The following is a 23,146-nucleotide window of genomic DNA, read 5'->3' as shown; positions in this document are numbered from 1 at the left end:
GGGTCTGTCCCAGAAATTAGTAGAATGAATCCGAGGAAAAAACGTATTGCAGATCCAAGTTCAAATTACTAAAAATTCTTAACAATAGAAACCTTGTGCACAGACACCGATGCCAGCGCCTCTGCCCTCGCTGTACTCTTCCTGGAAGACGTCGACGGGAGCATCGTGTTCAGACACTTCGTCACGGCATCTTTGACGTTATCCAGCCTTCCAAAATGGTTGGATTTCCAGCTCCTTTTTATTCTTGGGAACAGAGAGAAGTCTGACGATGCCATATCGGGGGTGATGGACAGCTTGGGCAACGTTGCCACCTTGTACCAAGCCAGGTACTCGGTCACGAGGAAGGGGGTGAGGGGTCACCCGTTGTCATGGTGCGGCCTCCAGTTTGCAAATATTTCCTTCCTTCTGACGCGTTGCACTCTTTTACACATCCGTACGTGGACTTTCGCAATATTTCACTCTTCTAACAACAATCTGACCCTCAGGCGTCCATCGAAATTGAGCACGTCTCTCACCTTTTGCATATTTTCGTCGCACTGTGTCGTTAACGGACGGCCTGGGTATTCGTAGTCGTCAAACTAATCTCCAACCTCCCCGGACATCTTGTGCCAGCGGTACAACCATTCCTTGGGACATTGTTTCATCTCAGTAAGAATACTTAACTATGGCCATGGTCTTCAAACCCGATTTTCCGAGCTTAACGCAACGTAATATAGCGTATCGTTGCTCCATGGAACGAGACATCGTGAATCCGAGACGTGGTCCTCGAACAGGGGTCTAGTCTAGAAGCTTTCCACTCACTGTAACAGCCTGAAGACAACTGACGTCGGCCGCGTTGTTTTCTTAAGACCTCACGCCACAAATTTCCCAACCCTTGCCGTTCGCGTCGCCAGTGAAAAATGGTTTTCCTTATTTTTGGGACAGACCCTGGATTTCTATCTAATGCTTAATGTTTACTCCACGGCCTCTCTCTTTCTATAACACAAGGAGAACCGGCAAACAATACCCTCAAAAGCAAGGCAAACGACTGGTTGAGGTTAGCTCTGCTCACTGGGCGTTTTCTATTAGCGCATCCAGCGTCCTGAATGTCTTCCTCAGCTTCATTCTCTGCTCCCGAGTAGCCGTAAAAGAGCAATACGTATTAGGGACTATAATAAACTGTTATGTGGAACAGTGCGATTGTTCATTTTCAATAACTATGAAAATAATTATTATTTAAAATAAGAAGGCGCGATTATGACCTCTTTTGGACTCAATAGACTGGCGAGGAAGAATTTGCAGACTTAACGGAGTGTGGTGACTTACTGTAAGGGTAGCTGAGGACAAGGAGAAGGATTGCTGACACGATGGATATGATTGGATCCGCATATTTCGCGATGTCGGCATCAGTGAAGTACACCACTAGAGAACAGATGATCACCAGGAAGCAACCTTGAAAAGATAATCCTTAATCAGACATGTGTAACAATCTTAGTTTTTATCCCAGGCATTGAAATTCAGGAAAACTCCTTGCCACATTGATTATTCTGTTTCGTCCACCTCCTTTTTAAAAAGGATAATGACAGTGCATTCAAAACCAATTTAAAAACATTTGAATACCTCACTATCCACTGGTATTTGCACAAGACTGAATGAAGGAAGTTTAGGGTATGCTTTTTTGAAAAAAATTGCATTTGGAGATGATAAACGTGAGGGTGATAACTTTTCTACAAATATACATGCTATACACTTGTATATATCCTCCTAATTCAGTGACCACGGCGCGGAAACGTGGTCACTGAAGTAGGAGGACAGACGTAGATTGGAGGCTTTTGAAATGTGGGCGTGGAGAAGGATGGAGAAGGTGAAATGGGCCGAAAGGAAAACTAATGAGGAAGTACTTGGTATGGTGGGCAATGAGAGGGAGAAATCCCATGGAAGCAGGAAAAATGGATGAAGGGCGTATTAATCGGTAGTGGGATGTCGAAGACTGTGATAGAGGGTAGAATGTTAGGCAAACGAGGAGAGGGCGGAACAATGTAGGGATGTTTGAAGGGAGGAAGGAAGTACTCAGAGATGAAGAGGGACTTGATGTAGAGTAGGCAGCTGGCTTGTGTTTTGTTAGGAGTCACAAAATATTTATTTGGCAGTTGTGTCCATCCAAAATCAACCTCAACTGGTAAATTACTTAATAATAATAACAATATATATACGTTATCATGTTTGAAAAGGTCAGAAACACTACAGAATGTACTCAGACAGATTTAATTCACCAAGGTTTTGACCGGAAACGCGGTTTTTTCAAGTTAGAGGATAGAATCCAGTGCGCGCTGGATAAATGCGTTTAGAGAGGCGAATCATTTAATAGACGGTAGAGAAGAATTAAAAAATAAGCTTCGGAGTGTCCATAGAATGGAACAAAGGAACTGATATCCGAGCGGTAGTCAAAAGAGGAGGTACGCTGTGCTGGTGAGATTGATAGCGCGTGGGGAAATGCATTGTAGCAGGGAGAGGAGGAAGGAAAGGTAGAAGTAGATAGGAAAAGCCGTTCCTGAAACACGCCATCTTGGATTTTCTAGAAGTCGGTTCCTATGCCGGACTGCTACGTTTTCCTACGATTGGCCGGTTACTATTAGTTAGAGTCGATCAACGGACCCGTTCCAGTCGAAACTCACGCGTCGCCGCAAGCAGTTTCTAAGGTTCGCAAACTTCGATTGTTAATGGTTGCCCTCGTTTGTTTTAAATTTGGTCGTAAATGACGTGGTTGGCGCTAACTAGACATACGTCATCCCAAGTCACCCTTCACATGAGATTTTTAATAAGTAAACACGTGGTTTACGAGTTGACATTAATTTATCCGTTTCATTGAAAACATATTCCTTTCAAATGGCAGATTTTCCGTTGTTTCGTCGATAGGAAATAACAGGTGGGCCCTGCGCTTCGCACACCATACAAAGGCCATCAGTATTTCGCGCATGCGCACTTCATCAATCAAGTAGAGATATTTATAATGATTACGCTCTTACTTTGGAAATCAGTCTCGCTCCGACCGTCGCTATGAAAGCATCGGAGGACTTGTTCATTATGATCTAAGAGATTTTCAATTTTGTTATTTTATGGGAACATTTAATTTTCCAGTTTTTCTAAAAATTTCTGCGCCTTTAATTTGTGAATACTAACACTTCAGTGGTCTTATTCTGTTATTCTTATCAATTATTACCGACGACGTTCCGACTCTGAAACTCTAAAATGTGAAACTTCAAACTCTAAAAGGGTTGGTCGGTAATCAACGCCTCGGAGGGAGCAGTTTCCATTTTCCTGAAAGAAATTGAGAATTCTTCTGTTTTTAATTTTTAAAATATATTTCTCTGACTTCGCACTTGATGATTTTCTCCTATCATACGCATGTTGAACAGAATGAAGGAAGATAGAATGTATATGGAATTGAAAAAGGTTTATTATAGAGTGAGGGATGTCAGGTTGTGTTTTGTTGGGAAAGGCAAAGGCAATTTATCGTTGTAGCGTTGTATTGGCTGTATCCATCCAAAAATACCATAAAAAGTAGAATGCAAATAATAATAATTTTATCGGTAAAGCGTAAGCCTCAGTGAAATAAGTGGCTGGTTACCCTATTTACCCTTTTAAAGTGTGAATTTCTCACGCTGAAGAGCGCCCATACTCGTACTTATGTGTACTACTATCGGCCCTGCCACTCATCGACATTAAAATATGCAACCTTGTTCTTCACAGGCATTTGACTGCCCGCGAAATGCCTTTCGTCACGTTGTGACCTCATCAGGCGAAACGAAATACCTTCGGATTACAAATTAACGCATTTTTAAATGAAAGGACTCCTTAATTGACACCTATTCCAATCAACTCACATTTTTGAGCCATACTTCGGTTTACTAATTGTGTTTCCGGGCAAAGGTCATTAAAATTTAAATGTTGATGCGCTGCTCATTTTGAAAATACACTGCGGGGTGGAGGGAGTGAAGGGGAGGGTGTCCAGGTGGAGGCGACGATTTGGTGGAGGAGGATTTACCTACCCACGACGTCTCGGAACATCTCGCGGGGCCCCTGCCTCAGGGGTGGCGTGCCGGATATTCCGGCTTGAAGGTACGACGTGGCCACGGCAGCGGGTGTGACGTCGGCCGCCAACGGCAAGGCAGGCACTGCCCCCACGAGGGGACCGATGGCGGCGGGGGAGGAGGGGCCGGCGCCGCCCTCCCGCTGCGCCCCCATCTTCTTGCTACGGCGCACGCGGTCCTGGGACACGGCCCGCTCGAGGACCACGTCGCCCGTCGGAGTCACGTGCAGGAAGCTCCCTTGGTGGAAAGTGTACCCTGGAAGAACGACGGAGGAGGAGGAGGGGGGGGCGTCCCGAAGGCGTTATGCCTCATTTCCTGCTACACTTACCAAGGCAACCACTCACGTGGGATACCGTCGTAAGTCGCGTTGCCTTCTCTAAGAAGAATGTTGTGGAGAATGTGGCTAATTTTGGACGAGATCGGACCATATATATAATATATATACCTCACATGTTTTCCAGTTTTAAACGTTTTTAAATAGTAAATGGCAATTAAACATTGAGTAAACAATTTGCGTTACTGCTCTCTTCATTATTATTCATTCAAGGTAGTCTACTTACCGGGTGCGTTCCAAAGGTAATGCAATTGAATTTCCCTCGCCGCTCCTATTGGTTGGAGTGGGATCGAACTACTTGGAGTAGGTGGGGGGGACGCTAAGCTATGCCGTGGAATCGGTTTCAGTGCTCTCTAAGCTGTGGAAGCGGCAGGACGTCAGTAATTAAAAACCTCTGCGCGCCGACCGTGTCACGAAAAAAATGGAATCGACGATCGAGCAACATTATGCGATTACTAAGTTTTGCGCCAAACTGAAAAACTCTCTTAGGGAGACTAGAAAAATAATTCGTGAGGGTTGCGGGGGCTCTGCTCTGCCCTCCTCACAAGTTTCGAAGTGGTTAAAGACCTTTAAGGTTAAGGGCTAGGAAGAGGTTCACGACAAGCAACGCTCTGGGCGGCCGTCAACCAGCCAAACCGACAACAATGTGGCCCGTGGTCGACAATTATTGGACTCTGGTCGTTGATTGAGTATTAAGAAGGATGCCAATGAACTGAACTTGTCGTCTACTGTTGTGTTTCGCATCATTTCTGAAGATTTAGCGATGAAGGAAGTGTGCGCCAAGCTCGTGCCCAAGGTGTTTGCCACTACGCGCTACGAGTCCGCGAGTTCTTGGCCAAACACCAGGTGCCCACGCTTCCCCACCCCCCTATAGTTTTGACGTCGCCCCTGCAGACTTCCTTTTGTTCCCTCAGATTAAGTCAGCCCTGAAAGGAACCCGTTTTTCGTCCATAGAAGAGATCCAATCAGTCGTGAGGAAGACCTTACGAGAGGTTCTCGAAGACGCCTTCCAGGCGCGTACCGGTCATGGCAGAGTCGCTGGAAAAAATGTGTAGAGGCCAAAGAACAGTACTTTGAAGAATTTGAAGTAATTGTGCAAATATTTTCAATAAATTACTTAAAAAATAATTGCATTTCTTTCAGAACGCACCCGGCATTTAACGAAAGGCTTAAGTCGTCGACTGACGACTACCATGCGTAAAAGTATAATGCGGATTTCAGACAATAGATGGCGCGCCAATGCAGTTTTTGGCATAAAGACTTGCCACTTGAGCTATTTTATTGTGCCATAAACAAGTGTCAGATGAGCCTTAAAGATAAATTGAAAAAGTGCTCGCATCGCGTTGTGTTGCTGTGTCCAATGTGTAGACATTTATGTCAAACAAAGAGCATTCGTAGACAGCATAATTTTTTGTTTTCATTTGAAAAAAAACTACCGCTGAATAATAGCGATTACTTTGAGAAGGTTATAATGTACATGCTCAATTGCGTGATACGTGTGAACGATGGTTTCGGCGTTTGTAAAGTGGTGACTTCGATGTTGGAGACAAGGAACACGGAAAACCGCCAAAAAATGATAAAAAATGGCTCGATGAATGGTTCACAGCAAAAGAGAAAGATGGCGTGGTATCAACAAATTGCCCGAAAGATGGGGAAAATGTCTAACTAGCCATGGAGTATGCTTTGACTGAAACTCTTTTTAATCATTCTTCTTAATTATTAAAAATCCGTATCTCGTACTTGAACACCTGGTATTTACTCCTGATTGTCGTGTCCTTACTCTTCACCCTACATATAAAAAAATTATTTCTTCGAAACTTAAGTCTGCCTTCTTGCTTTCTCGAAAGCCTATGTTTCCTCTTTTAACATCGCTTGCCGAACGTTCTCCCTTCGTCCTTAAAATATCCCTCTCTACCTTTTACTATATCATCCACCCTATTTCTCAACCTTTTTCAGATTTCAGCCCAGCAACTTCCTCTCTTCACCCTCCACCCTATTTGAACTCTCGGCGTTTACGTACGACTCAACTTCCGCCTTCTCCAATCTCCATCACTCACTCACATCTCAAAAGCCTACAATCAACGCTCATACCCTTGCCTTACAAACCGGGTCTCACAGTCATACTGTACGAGTATCGACCCTGCGAACATTCGCTTCGGGTGTGAGGCAGTACTTGATTATACACCTGACTACTATTGAAACAATATCCTATTTCCTCACTTGCGCGGCTGGAATTCTGATTCCCTATCGCTCGTGGAAAAAATGACATCTTAAACCTATCTGTTCTACACTTAATTTCTCTAATTTCATTAGCATGATCTCTCCTACCATAGTACGACGGGGGCAATAATAAATTTTCATCATCATTGCTAAAGAGACATCCTTCCAATTAATGCAAAACATTAAATCTGTAATTTAACCTCCGCTCCGTGGTCAATTCTCATCCTAGTTCCTCTAATATTTTGGATTAACTAATAAGTTTCTCCTAACAACGCTTTACATATCTAGATCCTCTACGCTGCACGCGATCCATTTCGGCAGTCAATCCAACTTCTCGAGGATCCCATATATGTACTTGCAGCATATTCTAAATGAGGCCTAACCAATGACAATTAACATTTCTTTCTGGCATTTTCATCACATGCCCCCAGTACTCCTATAAATCCAATTTTTTTGTTAGCTTGTCCACATATTCCCCGTAAGTATTTCACTCAGGAGAGGTCGTGAGTGAGGGTAACGCCCAAGTAGCATTTGATCGAGTCTACACATTCCATTTCGGTGTTCCCGATGCAGTAGGCATTAGGGAGGGAATTACTCTTTTTCAAGAATTTCATCACTCCGAAATTTTTTAAGTTTAATACTAATTGTCAAGTGTCGCACCTACATTGATTAGCATTTAGGTCTTCTTTTAAAGTTACTTCATCCTGAGGATTACGGATATCTCTGTAAACCACTGCATCGTCGGCAAATAACGTATCTTACCCCGTAATCCAACCCCGAATGTTTTATCTATGCCAAACGCTTCCAGCTTTGTGAGTAAAAAAACTTTACTACCTCCACCATCTGTAATTTACTCAAAAACAACTACCCTGTTAAAAAATACCAACAATAATAATGAAAATAAAAACAATGTATCACAAAAAATTTATACTTAAAAAACACTCATAATAATAATAATAAAATAATAATAACAAAGCAACATAAAAGTAAATCCTCAAACCCTATATATTCTTGCACCAACCCTAAGAAATTACTTACTAACCCTGCCTCAAAAGGATTGTAAATCCGAATGAGTAGTTAATAGGCTTAATACCTACCGACTGGACCGGACCTTTGTGAAAAGTTTACTATGAGATACCGCGTCGAAAGTTTTAAAAAATTATGGAATACTGTGTCTACTCGAAAATTACTCTTTCCCGATGCCCAAATATCTCGAACCGAAAGCGGAAGTTGCACCTCGAAGGATTTACTTTTTCGGAAACCGTGAAGGGTTTTCATCAAATAACTCTTTATTTTTCTAGGTGTCTCATTATCGAACTAACAATGACAATTTCCATCGATAATGTCTAATTTAGTATTTCTTCTCCCCGAGAATCTGATAACTTCGTTTTTAATGAAGAATCCTTATCTCGTACATTTCGTATCGTCTCTCCGTAAAGTCCTCAATAATAAATGCAATACTTTGGTTGTCTTTCTCACCATTTCTAGATAATCTGCAAATCTTAATGACTTAACCATCTCGCCGCCCACTTTTATTCTCGGTGCGATCCCTTCCCACGCTAACCTTAACGTATTCTCAATAAACATATATTTTGAAAAGCATCGGCGAAACCGGGAAATCGTCATTGCATTCTCCCCATGCAAATTCATCAGTGCAAACGCGTGCGTGATACCGTTTCAGGGCCCTGCCTCACTCCCTGGCCAATCACGCCTCATCTTGATTCTCCCTCTGCCACCCTTACCTGTAACGTACCGGCCCTCTGATTCACGTTATATTCAAGTTTCGCACAAGTACATCCCCTCCCTCCAGTTCACTCCCATATTCCGCAATATCTCCATTCCTTTTGGACTCACTCGAAATACGCGGTCGAACGACTTCTTTTGAAATCCACGAAGCACACAAAAGACATCCTACTTATGTCTCGCATTCGATGTTCCTCTCTTCGGATCTTCTCATCGCTGCAATGGCGTCACACGTTCCCCTCCCCTCCCCAGAGCCAAAATGATCTTTGCCCAGGGAACTGTTTAGACTATTTTGAAACCTTTTACTGACGAAATCTAGCGCCAAATGCCTTTGCTGAAGAAGATATTAAGCGTATCGTCCTATAATCCCCTCGCCTGCGGTCGATTCAGACTTTTTCGGGATGAGGATCGAAACTCTCCGAATTCTGTCCGAATTCCTTCCTCAAAATTACTGCGCGTAAGTTGAACAAATCCCTTACTTCCATTTCACCATTAACTCTTAAAATTAATTGTGCGTGAATATTATCTACGCAGGGTGTCAACAAAGTAACTTACGTTTAGGCCTAGCATGGCGGTGGGTAGGGCTAGAGTCACCATCTTGGTGTCTGAACGTCCCTACACTCTGTGCGCATCCTACTGTAGTAGTGTCCAAACTGCGGTTCCTCTACTTCGCACACATTGCGAACTGTTAAAATGTGCTCTATAATAAAAAAATCCCGCGAGTTGTGAAGCACCATCTGTGATTAGGTTTTTACTGAAAAAAAACCACAAGCCAATTGAAATTCATAGGCAACTTTTTGAAGTGTACGGAGATGGAATAACGAATGAAGGCGGAGTGAGGCAGTGGTGAATTCAGTTTATAAATGCCCACAGCACCAATGTTCACGACGAGGACCGCAGTGGTCGGCCTCGCCTTTGTGATAAATGAGCTGACGGATGGCCAGTTAGTTCTTGGACATCGGGGACAATAGTCCGTTCACTCTTAAACCAACAACACCACTGACGCACAACACTGACACTCGTCACTTGGTTGTTGCACAGCATAAATTTACCGAGGAATGTCAGCAGCTTTGGAGTTTATTACCATTAAATTATCTAAGTACCTTATCAATAAACGGATTTATAATTGGCGGGACTTCTATTGCATTGTTCATTTTAACTCGCTACTGGAAACAAACGACAAGCGGCGTGGCCTTCCAAATATTAAAGATCGAGGCGTACTCACCTAGGGTGTGTATCAATTGTTACTAAAGTGCTACTTATTAGAAATAAATTTGCACTTTTACACAGGTTTATTGTAACGCAAAATGCGTTTCAGTCCATCAAACCATCTTCAGGTACAACACAAGATTCAGCATGTGACACATCGTATTTATACCCGTTTGAGGAAGAAAGGGGTGGAAAGAGTGAGGAGTAAGGTAGGCGGGGACAAAGGTCATTTCGGAAAAGAAAACACTCCATTCTTCCTCATAATATCCAACACTGACAACCCAGGCCTCGACTAACAAAGTCATCAACTCTGCAAGTGGAGACCTGGGTCGCGAATAACAAACTATGTGTGGAAAAACGAAGTATCCTCCTTTCCGATATGAATCGCTTCTACAAAGTGATGCCTCAAACCATTCTATTGGGGTCAATTTTTGAGAAGACGGCGACAGGCAAAAACGCAAATTTGTTTCTCATCATGGCAAACTTCCGCTACAACTCGCCTGAATCTGTTGAAATTGTTTCCTTCCGATTCTGTATCCAGGAAGTTCTGTGGGTGGGTGAGTTTCTAAATCTAGGTGCAATCACGGTGTACGTACTCGGTAACCGATGGCTATCTGCTTCTACCGGCATTTTCTGTGTGTACCCTCGCCCATGATGACGTTTGAACAAGATGTCAGTTATCATCAAACCCTTTCTTCTGCTGAACTCGATTTGTTTCTCTCCTTGATCGCTTCTAATTTCTTTACGGCTCCCTTTATCCCATCCCGACCCCCCTTCGCCCTACACCTTAGCCTTGGCATTGACTTGATCGCTGTTTGGGGTTTCTTCTCTGGCACATTCTCAATTATTTCCCATAGTAAGAACTCCATTTCTTCCTTCCGGTAACTACCTATCGACGCACGCACACGGATTTCCACCAGATTGGTCTGTTCATCTTTTACTCTACCAAGAGAACCCTATGACTCACCTACTCTACATTCACATTTCTTTTCCTCAGTTTCATATTCTGTGCTGTGGTCACACCTCATTGCCTCTCCTCCTCCTCCTCCCTCCAACTGTAAATTACTCTTTGATTAGCTGTCTCTTTATCTCATCCCACACAAATCTATCGTCGTCACCTCCTTTCTCCATTTCTCTCTTGATGTTTTATAGCTTCCCTGACCTGTTCATCGCCGTAAACTTTCATGTATCTTTCCTACCCTTCCGATCCTCTTCTAGGTCTTTTTTCACTGCTTTCTACATAATACTCTAGGATTCCCTGTGATGATAGCCACAAAGGTCATGCCTCACGCGCTGCTGGGTACGACAACCGGCACAGTGGGACAAGCCCCGTAGTCGCGGAGATTAATTTCATCCATATTTATCATTTAATCATTATTAAGGTCGTTTCCCGTTGCCTTCCTCATTAGTGTTTTTAACGTGACCCCATCCCTCAATGGCCGCCTCTCTTGGGCCAGGCGGGGATCGGGATGATGCGGTGGCTAACGTACAGACTTCCCACTGAGAGGTCCCGGGTTCGAATTCAGGAACAACAAATATTTTTCAGTGGTTTTCCGATCCCTACTTGAGGTGCTTTGTGGAGAGGACTTTAAGTGAGTACGACGTCCGTCGGATGGTACGTTAAACTGCGGACCCCTTGGTGCCTTCCGCAAAGGCTAATGCCGACTCCGGGTTTCTTTCTCTGGGTCTCATTCCTTTCCAAACCATCCGTAATGATGCAAATGAGCTTAGCTGTCGCTCGCCTACCCTATAAACTACTAACACTCTAGGGTCAGACGGCTTTGCAGCCACCTCGCTGAGGTGCAGACGCTGTGCGGACTACCTTTCGTCTGGCTCCTAACCTTTGACCTGCCTAGCATTGGTGACCCTACCAGGAGCAATCATCATTGCTCCCTCCGGCACAGCTCCAGGGGTCATCCGAACGCACAAACCCTTCCACCCCGTCAGGGCTGTAGTCCATGGAAGGTTTCATAGTAATTTAAGTTTACATAAGAAACTGAATCTACACCAGAAAAATGCAGGAATGTTACTTAAAGGTCACATTAGATTCATTAAATCTGAGAATACGGTGACCAGATAAATACGTAATAATTTACAATACACCTGTGAATGACATATTTGAGAAAAAAGAGCAACAAATCTTATGTTTTTGTATTAGGAGTATACCAAATCCCAACTGGCTATATTATTATTATTATTATATTTACTCCTCGTGCATTATCTGGTTTCCGCAAATGGCGCAGATTTCGCGCCCGATCAAGACAAGAACAACGTTTTCCGTGCTTCCGGGTGCAAACGTTGCGTTTTCACATTGCTGCACTGTTTCACCGGCCGGAATGATCGATTCCCAGATTTTACATACCGATGAATACCAAAATGAGTATAGATATACTATACTACCATATAGTATACGTAAATAGTTATTAAAGGGGTCAAGCGGAGAACATTTAGTTGAAAGATACTGCAGGTATAGGAGTATTGTGAGTAGACTAAAATTTTTCGGAATTTCCAAAGTGATTTTTATTTATTGCCAGGATAGCTTAACAAGAGGGCTGTGATTAACTTTTCAACAAAAAAATTAATTACGCAGCTATCGGAAGGTACTCTACTAAAACTTCCTCCGGTCGATGCGGGGAGATATTCAGCTGTTTTGGCTGCTTTCTACGCATGGGACGGCGCTTCTAAAGGCACCTCTTAGGAATAAGTCTCTCCGCCAATTTGAGCAGATTTATGGGAAAAGCAAGTAATTCAAATAAGAAAGGAAATATCTAGGGATACTTAGGGGAGCATATACCAGTGATTGGTCAATATACATGCACAGCATGTATATCCGGTTCATGTAAATACGAGTAATTGAAGGTGGAACATTTGCAGAGAAGTATAGAGTCCTATTCCTACCATTTAAAGTATCAAATTCGCCAAATTTGAGTTTGCGTCATTATTTTGGGAGTATCTTTGATTAGTGTCTAAATATTTGCTATTCGTTATTGCCAAGTCGAACTAAAATATCAAAGAATGCCTTATTAATGCCTAAAAGTTCCATAAAAATCGATTATTTGGAAATTATGTATGTATCCATTAAGCCAACATTTTTTTGACTTCTTGTTTGAAAACGAGGTCTAAGGAGATTAATTCGTAACCAAGTGGTGAATTTGTCGTTTTCGGTCGCGAGGAAGCGCACGAATTCGCTAGATCTCGATACTAGAAAAAAATAGAAGGCACATATCAAAAAATAAATAAACGAGTCTTAGAAGCTTTGTTTTTGAAATGTCAAAATTAAAAAATTGCTGTTTTTTAATGAGCCGAGTATTGCCCCGAAAGTTAAAAATTATAATTCTCAAAGAGCAGCGTCGCGGTTATTTCTTTATGGCCCACATTTTTATGCTAAATTCATTAAAATAAAACCTGGAAACAAAATTATCTCTTTAAATATTTTTAGCCTAATGAAAAAAATAGATAAAACTGATGATATTTTTGTTTCTGTGTTAATTTTTAATTTGTTTCTGATTCGTCTTACACTTTTAAACCAGACAATTTGATTAATGATTGCACTAATGGACATAACGTGACAAAATATTAAAGATATTTATGTCAGTCCTCTTCACCAAGCTGAGCTTAGTCTTTTAAGTGCCTCTGAATTTAAGTTATTTAAGCTATGTTATCATTTTATTCCAAATTTAATACAGACATGAGTATACGTACATAGAAGTTCTTTCAGTTTCTAAATAAGCTGCCATTACGATGGATCATCAGTTTTTCCGAACTTTCTTATAAGTTAAAAAACCGGAAGATCTGTTCAAACTTACCCCCAATGAGTAGGTAGCAGAGTCCATTGAGTAGAACGCCCGCCGCTCCTATGCACATCACTGGAATTGGATGGTGCATTTCGTCCTGAAGACAGCCAAACTAATCATGAAATTTAACATCACAAAACTCGCATATTAACCACTAACCGACGCGACTTTTTCCAAAAAATGAAATAATTAACGTTCATGAAGTCAGTATACGCATTAAAAAAAATATTTAGATGAATATGTTCATAATGTTAATCACAAAAAAGCGAGTTGAACTTTAAGAGCATTAGTCACTGAAGGAAGTTATGTAAAGTTCTCACAGTTAGTTGCGCTTTAGTGTTGTAGGTTTGCCTTTGACGTTTAATCATCCTTGTCCGTTTTGGTCAGTGGTTAGAGTACAGCACACATGGTAATTGGAGAAAATTATTGCAAAACAAATAATAAGAATGGTGGTATTAATATATTCTATGGTTCCATTTGATTATTGGCGTGTCATTCTCACCGAGTGGCCAATGTGGAAGAGTGTCTGCACCGCCTCGACGACGAGCGAGAAGCAGAGGGAGGCGAGGAAGACGGTACCAATCATGAGGACGAGGACGTCGATGCGCGCCCAGCCGAACGTGTTCCGGAGGCGACGCTCGGACACCAGGCGGCGGCTCTGCGACGGCAGCTCCTCTGACGAGCCCTGCTAAAACAAATGGGCCGATTCAACCATTCGATGGAGTCCAAGCAATGCATTCGAGCTCCTTACGTATTTAGTATACACTCTTTAAGTCCTTAATCCAGGGGTCGAAATAGGAGCCTAAATTTGCATCCTCACGCTGCATAACGAGTTTGGATACCCTTTAAGATGGCGTCCTCCCTAACTTGGGTGATTTAGGCTCTAAGGGACGAGTCTGGATGTAGCTTAAATATCCTTATTCCTTTTGTCGAACCGCTCATCGTCTCTGTCGTTCCTCCCCTTTCTTGGGTTCCGCGTGCATTTGGTAAAGTCGAAGTAGAAAGAGAAGGGATTCGTGCGTAGAGGTTTGTGCGCAGCGATGGTCAGGGGCCCTTTGTAGTCAGGCGTTGTAGAAAAAACAATTAGGGTGTGTTTAATTCCGTGCGTTAACCTCGTCTATGCGCCTCCGAAACAGTGACCGTCACGTTTCTCGAATACGTGTTGACGCGCTCTACCCAAAAAATTATACATAATAATAGCGAATCAAATATTCGCAAAGCGACGGTGGCCTCACTGGTTCAGTTATTGGTACGTCTTATTTGGATAAAGGTGAATCGAAGACTAATTTTGCCATCATCTTGTCCAACTACCACATTCGAGGACACTCCACCCTGAAGATGACGCAAAGTTAGTCGTCGAAACGTTCGACAAGGGTAACAGTAGCCAATGCAGATGTCGCGGGTTCGAGTCCCGCCTAGGTGGGTTTTCCTCCACCTAGGGCATGAGTTGAATGGAGATATCAAAATTTGAAGAGTGAAACTAGAGCAAGTGGAATCTTTCATCTACTTGAGCAGCAGTATAACCTGGGATGGGAGAAGCTCGACCATCTTAGCAAGCGAAGAATAGCCCAAGCAAAAAAGGCGTTCATTGAGAAGAGGCAACTACTATTGTCAAAGAACATAACATTGTAAACAAGGAGGCAGTTCGTCAAAACGTTCGTTTGGAGCATGGTACTGTCGGTCGGTCTGTCTCCGACGGATCGGAGACATGGAATATTGGACCAACGAAGAATAGAAGTATTTGAAACATGGTGCTGGAGGAGAATGTTGAAGATTAAATGGTCGGGCAAAGTGAGAAATGCTGAATTTTTTAGAAGAGGAAAGGACCATATGGAGGGCTCTACGGAAAAGAAGAGCTAGATGAATTGGACATACCTTGAGGCACAATGGATTAGTTAGAAACATGATAGAAGGAAAAATTGAAGGAGTTAGGAAGGTCAAGAGACAAGTACATAGGGAAAATCAAGAAAAACATAAAACAGGGAACCTAACAGAAGGTGAGGGAATTAATGCTAAATAGGGAAGAATGGAAGGCTGCAGTAAAACCAATCTTAGGATTGAAATACTGATGTTGAGGGCAAGGACGTTTGTGATTGTCATTGTCGCAATGTAAAAAGATTAGGAGGAAAAAGGGATTATGAAGTCTCAATCTCACCTCATTAATAAGTCGTTTTTTTAAATAAATAAATATACTTTTGGTAGTCTAAAAATATATAATTTGGGACGTTCACATTTGCCATAAGTGACGCTCTCCACTTTGAAAATCCACGTCATGAAAAAATGGCCCCAATTTTCACCTGGAGGCCTACGCGCCTGTAGAGCCAACCCCTGGCCACCCCCTCCCCACCCTCCCCCTTCCAACCGGGAGGGGTGGCTGCGCCCGATATATCCGCAACCCGCGGCACGCGGGCGTCCGCACACCCCGCGAGACTAGGGGAAAGTTACGACGACGATGTTGTGGGACGCGTAATGCTTCGGGGAGCGCTTGCCGTTGATATTAGTTACGAAATAAAATAACTGGGATGAATATTATTTTATTTTTTTCAAAAGTTCGTGAGCCATCTTTTTTCATTTAGAAGACGCATTATGGATGCAAAAAAACCATAGGACTAAATCTTTACGAAATAACCATTCCCTTTTGGACTTAATTGCCAGATAAGGAAGTGAAATAGGAAAATCATTATCTGTTGCTCAAATAACGATAACACACGTACGACCGTTTTCCAAGAATAAAAATGGCTGCCTGTAGTGGGATTTGAACCACGGACCATCAACTTGCCGGGCCGATACTCTTAAACGCTTGAGCTATCGAGGAAACGTGTACTACTCTGAAATCTGCATCGGGTAGTTTATGCAACCAAGTGCTCCTATTCTTTGGCCAGGAGATGGCGTTAGGGAGCTGGTCCCCTTTCAACAAAGAAAAGTGGACGAGCACACATTAAGAAAGGAAAGTGGAGAGCGCAATAACACTGCTTGGAATCTGCACAATCCCATCTTCCCCAGTATCCCTGTGTTTTTCAATTATATGTATGTCTTTCAATGCTATTGCAATAATGATATTATTAATCGAGAGGAAATTAGACTTCAATCAGGAAGTATTTGCCCGTTTCGTAGATTTCAAAAAACCGTTTGATAGAGTGAATTGGGGAAAACTAATAAATATATTGAAGGAAATAGGAATACATTGAAGGGACCTGAGGCTAATCAGCAACCTGTACATGTCTCAGACTGCTCAGGTGTAAGTGGGGGACGGCGATTCCGGATGGGCAATGTTAGGAAGAGGTGTAAGGCAGGGGTGCCCATTATCACCGTTGCTGTTCAACCTGTATGTAGAGGAATTTGATTAAGGAGGCATGGGATGAACTGGAGGTAGGAATGAAAGTGGGCGGGGAATTCGTAAAATCAGTTAGGTTTGCTGATGACCAAGCTTTAGTTTGTCAGTCAGCCAAGGGGTTGCAAGCATTGCTAAGTGAAAAGGAAATTCAGTGCGACAGGGATGGGATGAGAATCAATATAAATAAAACAAAGGTTATGCGATTTTACAAATAGAAAAAGACTAAGCTAAATATTAAAATTGGAGGGCAAAATCTAGAGCAAGTAGAACAGTTTACGTATCTCGGAAGTGTTTTGGATCAACACGGTCAAAGTAGTAGGGACGTAAGGCGAAGTATTGCGCTAGGCAAAGAGGCTTTCACAAGGAGGAGGGAGTTGATAACAGGGACGTTGAGTAAGGATATTAAGGAAAGACTCGTAAAAATTTTGACATAGAGCGTAGCTATGTACGGGGCGGTAACGTGGTCATGGAAGCAGGAGGATAGGCGTAGACTGGAGGCTTTTGAAATGTGGGTGTGGAGAAGAATGGAGAAGGTAAAATGGACAGAGAAGAAAGCAAATGAGGAAGTACTTGGTATGGTGGGCGAGGACAGGGGTTTGTTGGTAGAAATCCTGTGGAAGCAGGAAAAATGGGTGAAGGGGGTATTGACCGGCAGTGGGATGTCGAAGACTGTAATAGAGGGGAGAATGTTAGGCAAACGAGGAGAGGGAAGGAAAAGGACAGGGATGTTGGACGGGATGAAGGGAGGAAGAGAGTACTCAGAGATGAAGAGGGAGCTGATGTAGAGTAGGATACTGGATTTTGTATCCTACCTTAACCGGTAGATTACCTAATAATAAATAAATATATATAAATATGTGTGTTTATATATATTTATGAGTGTGCATGTATATATATGCAAATACACATACATATATACACATACATATCTATGTATGGATATGTACGTCTATATAGATATATATATTTATGTACACACACATAGATATTAGTATGTATATGTATGTATATATATATATGTATAAATAAATAAATAAATATATAGTATATATATATATATATATATATATATATATATATATGTGTGTGTGTGTGTGTGTGTGTGTATCCGCAGAAGACACAGTCACCCCCCCGCCCTCCCCCCCCCCCCCCGGTGCACTTACCTTGGAGTTCCCGTGGCATCCTCCGACCACGCCGCCCATGCAGCCGGTCCGCGATGATCCCTCGGGCTCCTTCTTTAACCTCCGCCCCCCACTCTCTCCTTCATCTTCCTCCTCGCCCCTCGCCGACAGGGTCTCTCCGGAGCTGCCGGCCGCCCCTCTTCGAAGGCCCACGCCTCGCTCCATGCCCCCCTCGTCCCCATACTGCGACGCGGGTCAGAAAAAGAAAGACAACATTAGAGAAGAGGAGGCGGGTCAAATGAGAGGTTCATTCCGACGACGTTTCGATCGTTTTGATTCAGTCCTTGCGAATGAGCTCTCGATCTCCCCACTCACTCACTCTTCAATTGAACGGAACACTCGAATCCAGCACCGCGGGCACCTTGCGATCCTTGCTACGGTGATGAACCACGTGAGCAGTGCAGAACTACAAGTGCGGAGCCAAATTAATGGGGGATGGAATGGGTGATGAGCATGAGTTGTAAGCATCTCTTCCCCATGAACGCATGGCTTTATCCCCTTAGTTGAGGGATTTATGATGTTTTGAAATGAATGCGCAGTTAGCACGTCAAAACTAAATTGTCATGGAACATTCTTTGTCAAAGACTATATTTGAGCACAAAAAATCGTGCATTTTATGAATGACCAAATAATTGCATTTTTACACTTCAAATTAATAATATTGACCTGGTTTACAATGCCATTTCATTTTTTCCACAGATTTAATAACTCTCGATCCTTTTTTGTGGGAGTGTGTTTTACAAAGTACACATTTTTTTAAAGATAGTGCGTCGAATGCTCGTTTGAAGTTAGTTATTACTCATCATCGATACCGTTTAATTCAGTTTGCTCTTGAGGATGGTTAGTAGTTCAGTTGGCCTTGGATCAACTCCTGGATCTGTTTAGCGCAAATTTTAAGATAACATGAATTTCAAGCTTGCGTATTTTATACAGTTTGAAGTCATGAAGCTTATACATGCGATTCCCAATCTTTCCTTTCTTGCAACCATAAGTTGCTGTACCCTTAAATAGGACCATAGGGCCTTCTCTTGCCTCAGCTTTCCGCCATGCCTTCCTCTACCTTGGTTCATATTTGTAAACACGTCTTTTTCTAAAACCAAAGGATCCTGCCTCAACTTCAGTTATTTATTCTTTGCTAATACGAGGGTAGCCTGAAAACTAATTCACACATGCTTGTAGACCACAAACAAAATGACGTTAAGAAGCACTCCTGGTGGCATGTGGAAGTAACATTCCCCTTAAACACGCAGGCGCAGGTTTGTGGTCGTTACATTCATCCAGTGTATTTTGAGAAGCGGAAGTATGAAGACGTGTCCTAGTGCTATGTCAACGCGAGTGAAACAGCGTGCTTCATCGTCGATTAAAGTCCGTTTATGGTGACGATGCTGTTGATAGGACTACTGTAAATCGATAATTGGGTAGTGAAATTTCGCGGTTGCGAGCCTAAGCCATAATGGCGGATGTCCGATCACTGCCACATGCGATAAACATCGCCAACTCGTCGAAGATTTGATTCAAAATGACCGGCGAATCACTCACAAGCGTATCGAACACCATCTTGGAATATCCAAGGAACTTGTCGGCTTCGTTATTGAACAGTTGGGATACCGTGAAATCTGTGCACGATGGGTACCACGCCGTCTCACAGACGAGAACAAAAAAAACCTTTATTGCGCGATCTTGCGCCTTGCGATTTTCATTTTTTTCCTCTGCTCAAGATACGCCTCGAGGGTAATCATTACACCTCGGACGATGAGGTGAAGGTAGCTGTCAAGTCCTGAATTCGAGAAAAGTCGGAAGAGTTTTTCAGTGACGGAATGAAAAAAAACGTGTTACACGTTGGGAGAAATTTGTTAGCCTTAACGGTCACTACGCTGAAAAATAAATACATGATTCTGAAACTTAAGAGTTGTACTTTAATGCAATTTTTGCCCAATCTTGTTATTTGTTTTATTTCGAGCTCTACAAGTATATGTGCATCACTTTTCAGCCTACCCTCGTTCCCTACCGTACATTTAGTTCTATTTAACTTACGGAGAATTAGACACAACATTTTTTTTCACCTGCAAAACAATAAACTAACTACATTCAGATTGGCACCCGAAACGTCAGCGAAAGAATCCCTCAATTATCGAGTCAAACTAAGCTCAAGAAGAACTAGCAGTTTTTCAGCCAAATCAGACTCATAGACTGAAAAACCAAGGTTTTAGATCGGCAGTCTGCGAACCATGGCCGGATATGGGCCGCAGAGTTCATTTCGGTCTTCGTAGAAGTAGACTTTATTTAACTCACTCGACCGAATTAAGAAATTTTTCTTACGCTCCCAGGCAGCCACCGGTACCGCTTTTAAAATATCCTTAATAACCTCCAGGACATTAGGGAAGTCCTTCCTTACACTTTTGAAGCGTAGTTTCATTGATGATTTCTTTCAAAACCAAATCGTACGATACATTCACGCAACAACAGCTATTTGAACTCTCTCTAAGAAGCCTATAAACCCAAAAATAAAACTATAAATTATGCATGAATGGTTTATATGCCATATAAAAGGGCGATTGACTTGATTTTTTGTGTCATCCGTGCTTGATATGTTACTCCTCTCAGCAAAAGATCGTCATAAAATATTATTCAAGTGTGTTTGTTTTGTGAATGAACTTTGAGAAGTTGTGTATACTCTTTTTGAAACCTTTGGTATTTTCAGGTACATCTTTTCGCAGAAATTAATGCTAAGAGTTTGAGGAAAGGTTTTCATATTCATGTGCTTAAAAGTATATCTTCTTCAAGAACTTTCCTCGGTAAGGCAACTTTTATATTTTCTCCTCAGCTCACCATGAGCGGTGGAAACACCCTTTTCCTTATAAACTTACTGCCCTGAAGGCCACCGTAAGGGCGTGTGGCGGGGTGGGGACACCACCCATAAAATATAATGTAACTACATGCGAAACAAACAAAATGCATGTCAATGCACACCCTCATATAGGAATGCATTCATTCAAAACCTATTTTAACTTGCATACTTGCAAATGCATATACCAGCACGTAATAAAAAAAAGCACACCCACCTATGAATGCACTAGGTGTACGTATACGCAGCGTTTAATCTTTTCCTCAGTTGTAATTCGACTTTTTTTACTACTTTTACTATGATTTAGATTTTTTCCTATTATGATTTCCTGATTGCCCGGTGAAAGATCGAATATTTAAATCTATCTTATTGGAGTCTATCTTATCCTTGTGGTTTAACCTACTCATATAATCTGGAGCCACAATAATCCCCTTTGTGCCATTGTTTCACTCGTTTGTTCAGACCCTTTCTCAAAGTCTCACTGGTTCTCTTCACATCTCAAGTGGCTCCCAGCCGAATTCCTTTTGAAGGTCTTTCACTCTCGTCTTGTTATCGTAACAATTTTTGAAAAATCTGGCAAATTTTCTCTGAAATTTATCAAAATCTTTTAGCAGCACGGGGATCGAGATGATGCGGTGGCTATCGTACTGGCTTCCCACCCAGAGGGCCCGGGTTCAAATTCCGGCGGTGTTGAATATTTTTCAGTGGTATCTCGATCCCTACTTGAGGTGCTTTGTGGAGGGCACTTTGAGTGAGTACGCCGTCCGTCGGATGGGACGTTAAGCTGTGGACCCCTTGGCGCCTTTCGTTAAGAGCAGGCTAATGCCAACGCCGGGTTCCACCCTTCCTCCTTTCCTGTCCATATGGCGCAAATGACCTCAGCTGTCGGTCACCTCCCCTTGATACTACTACTACTTTTAGCAGCACTTTGTTACAATGATCACAAATACTTGCGGATTACTCCAAAGTAGGTCTAACTGAATTGAAGTAACACTTATCTTTAACTTTCGCATTGCATTTGGGATTAATGGTATTTATGACAATTAATTTTTAACTTTGCTAGAAAGGCCCATCAAAGCTTCAAAGCATTTTAAGCCTGGCCGGGCACAAAAATGGAAGATGTCAGCACCAGGGTTGTAATCACTTAAGGATGTGAATATTTAACCCATAATGGAGCATTATTAATGGAGGCACTAACCTTGACCGTGGCGATGCACCCGATCAGGGCAATGAGGTTGCACAGCATGTGGTAGGAATCCACCAATAGGGTGAGAGCATGGGTCACGTGGCTCACGACCAGCTCTGTCAGGAAGAAGAGGATGGTGAGGGCGAGGATCACGTAGAGCTGTACAGGGCGCATGCGCCGGAATAACTCCTTCACCGCCATTGCTGGGGACAAAAATGGTCGCCGTTAGTTGGAGCGGAAGTTAGCGCCCGACTCTGTTCAACTCGTACAGACTCTGTTCAACTCTTACAGACTCTCTTCGAAATAAATGCTAATAATAACGGTAGTAAGCAGTTGGGAGAATTAATTGACATGGCCACTTAACCATTATCTAGCAAAACATTTGAGGAATCGAAAACACTTGGGAAGCCCTTGTATACTAAGAGGATAAGGATTTTGTCAAATTTTTCCAATACATGGGCAATTCCATTATGTTCATGTAGGCTACAACGGCTTCCACAAAATATCTATTTGCCTCAGTCTGCGCAAGTCCGGGTGGGGAATGTTAGGGAGGGGGTTAATGCCGGGGTGTCGGTGCTTTTCAATATATTTGCAGAGGAAATGGCGAGGAGCGTGGAAAGGGCTGGAGGCAGGAGTCGGTGCGGAACCAGATTTCAGAAATATCAAATCAGAATTGTGGGCAAACATGATTTAGATACTCAGTGAAATAATTGGAATTATTAATGAGCGTATAATAGATTCAGTGTGATTTACATGGCGTGAGAAGCATTCGTGGGAAAAAAACGAAAATGAAGTTCTCGAGAAATTCGAAGGTTATGTAAGAAATAAGGGGGGCAGGGCAGATCAGAGGTAGCGTGTTTGCCTGCGGAACCGAAGGTCGCTTGTTCGATTCCAGTGACCAGCGAAACTTTTTCAGCCAAGAAAAAATTGGTGAACGGCTGTTCGGAACGAGGAAAATAGATCCCTGAACCCATGGTGAAAGGCAGCAGTTTAACCATTAGGCACTGGTGGCGCAGACCGACTGGGTCGGCGCGGTATCAGCTGCCACAGCTGCGGGCGAGAGTGGAGTTCACGATATTGGCCGCAGTACTGCGATTTGGAAGGCAACGAGAAACCACACCACATTATCTTCCTAGAATATGCAGCCTTTGCCTTGCATTCAAATACAGTTGAATGAAAACATATGGACTGCGGTAAACCAATCCTAGGATTTAAAAATAATGATGATGT

General features: G+C 42.6%; 1 protein-coding gene across 1 annotated transcript in view; it reads right to left on the bottom strand.

The window, feature by feature from the left end:
• ZnT77C (Zinc transporter 77C) overlaps positions 1–22,117 on the bottom strand; it is a 36,770-nt gene extending 14,653 nt beyond the window's left edge. Inside the window, exons 1-6 of the mRNA XM_071599071.1 lie at positions 21,929–22,117; positions 17,868–18,068; positions 13,873–14,058; positions 13,383–13,467; positions 4,029–4,325; positions 1,306–1,431 (exon numbers count right to left, since the gene is read on the bottom strand). Of these exons, the coding sequence (XP_071455172.1) occupies positions 1,306–1,431; positions 4,029–4,325; positions 13,383–13,467; positions 13,873–14,058; positions 17,868–18,068; positions 21,929–22,117 (1,084 nt within the window). The remainder of the gene's footprint in view (positions 1–1,305; positions 1,432–4,028; positions 4,326–13,382; positions 13,468–13,872; positions 14,059–17,867; positions 18,069–21,928) is intronic.
• Positions 22,118–23,146: the final 1,029 nt, after the last annotated feature.

The sequence above is a fragment of the Hetaerina americana genome, unplaced genomic scaffold (assembly GCF_022747635.1).
Source record: "Hetaerina americana unplaced genomic scaffold, ioHetAmer1.1.p SCAF_103, whole genome shotgun sequence".
In the NCBI taxonomy this organism is placed as follows: Eukaryota; Metazoa; Arthropoda; class Insecta; order Odonata; family Calopterygidae; genus Hetaerina; species Hetaerina americana.
This window is presented reverse-complemented; position numbering and strand designations above follow the sequence as displayed.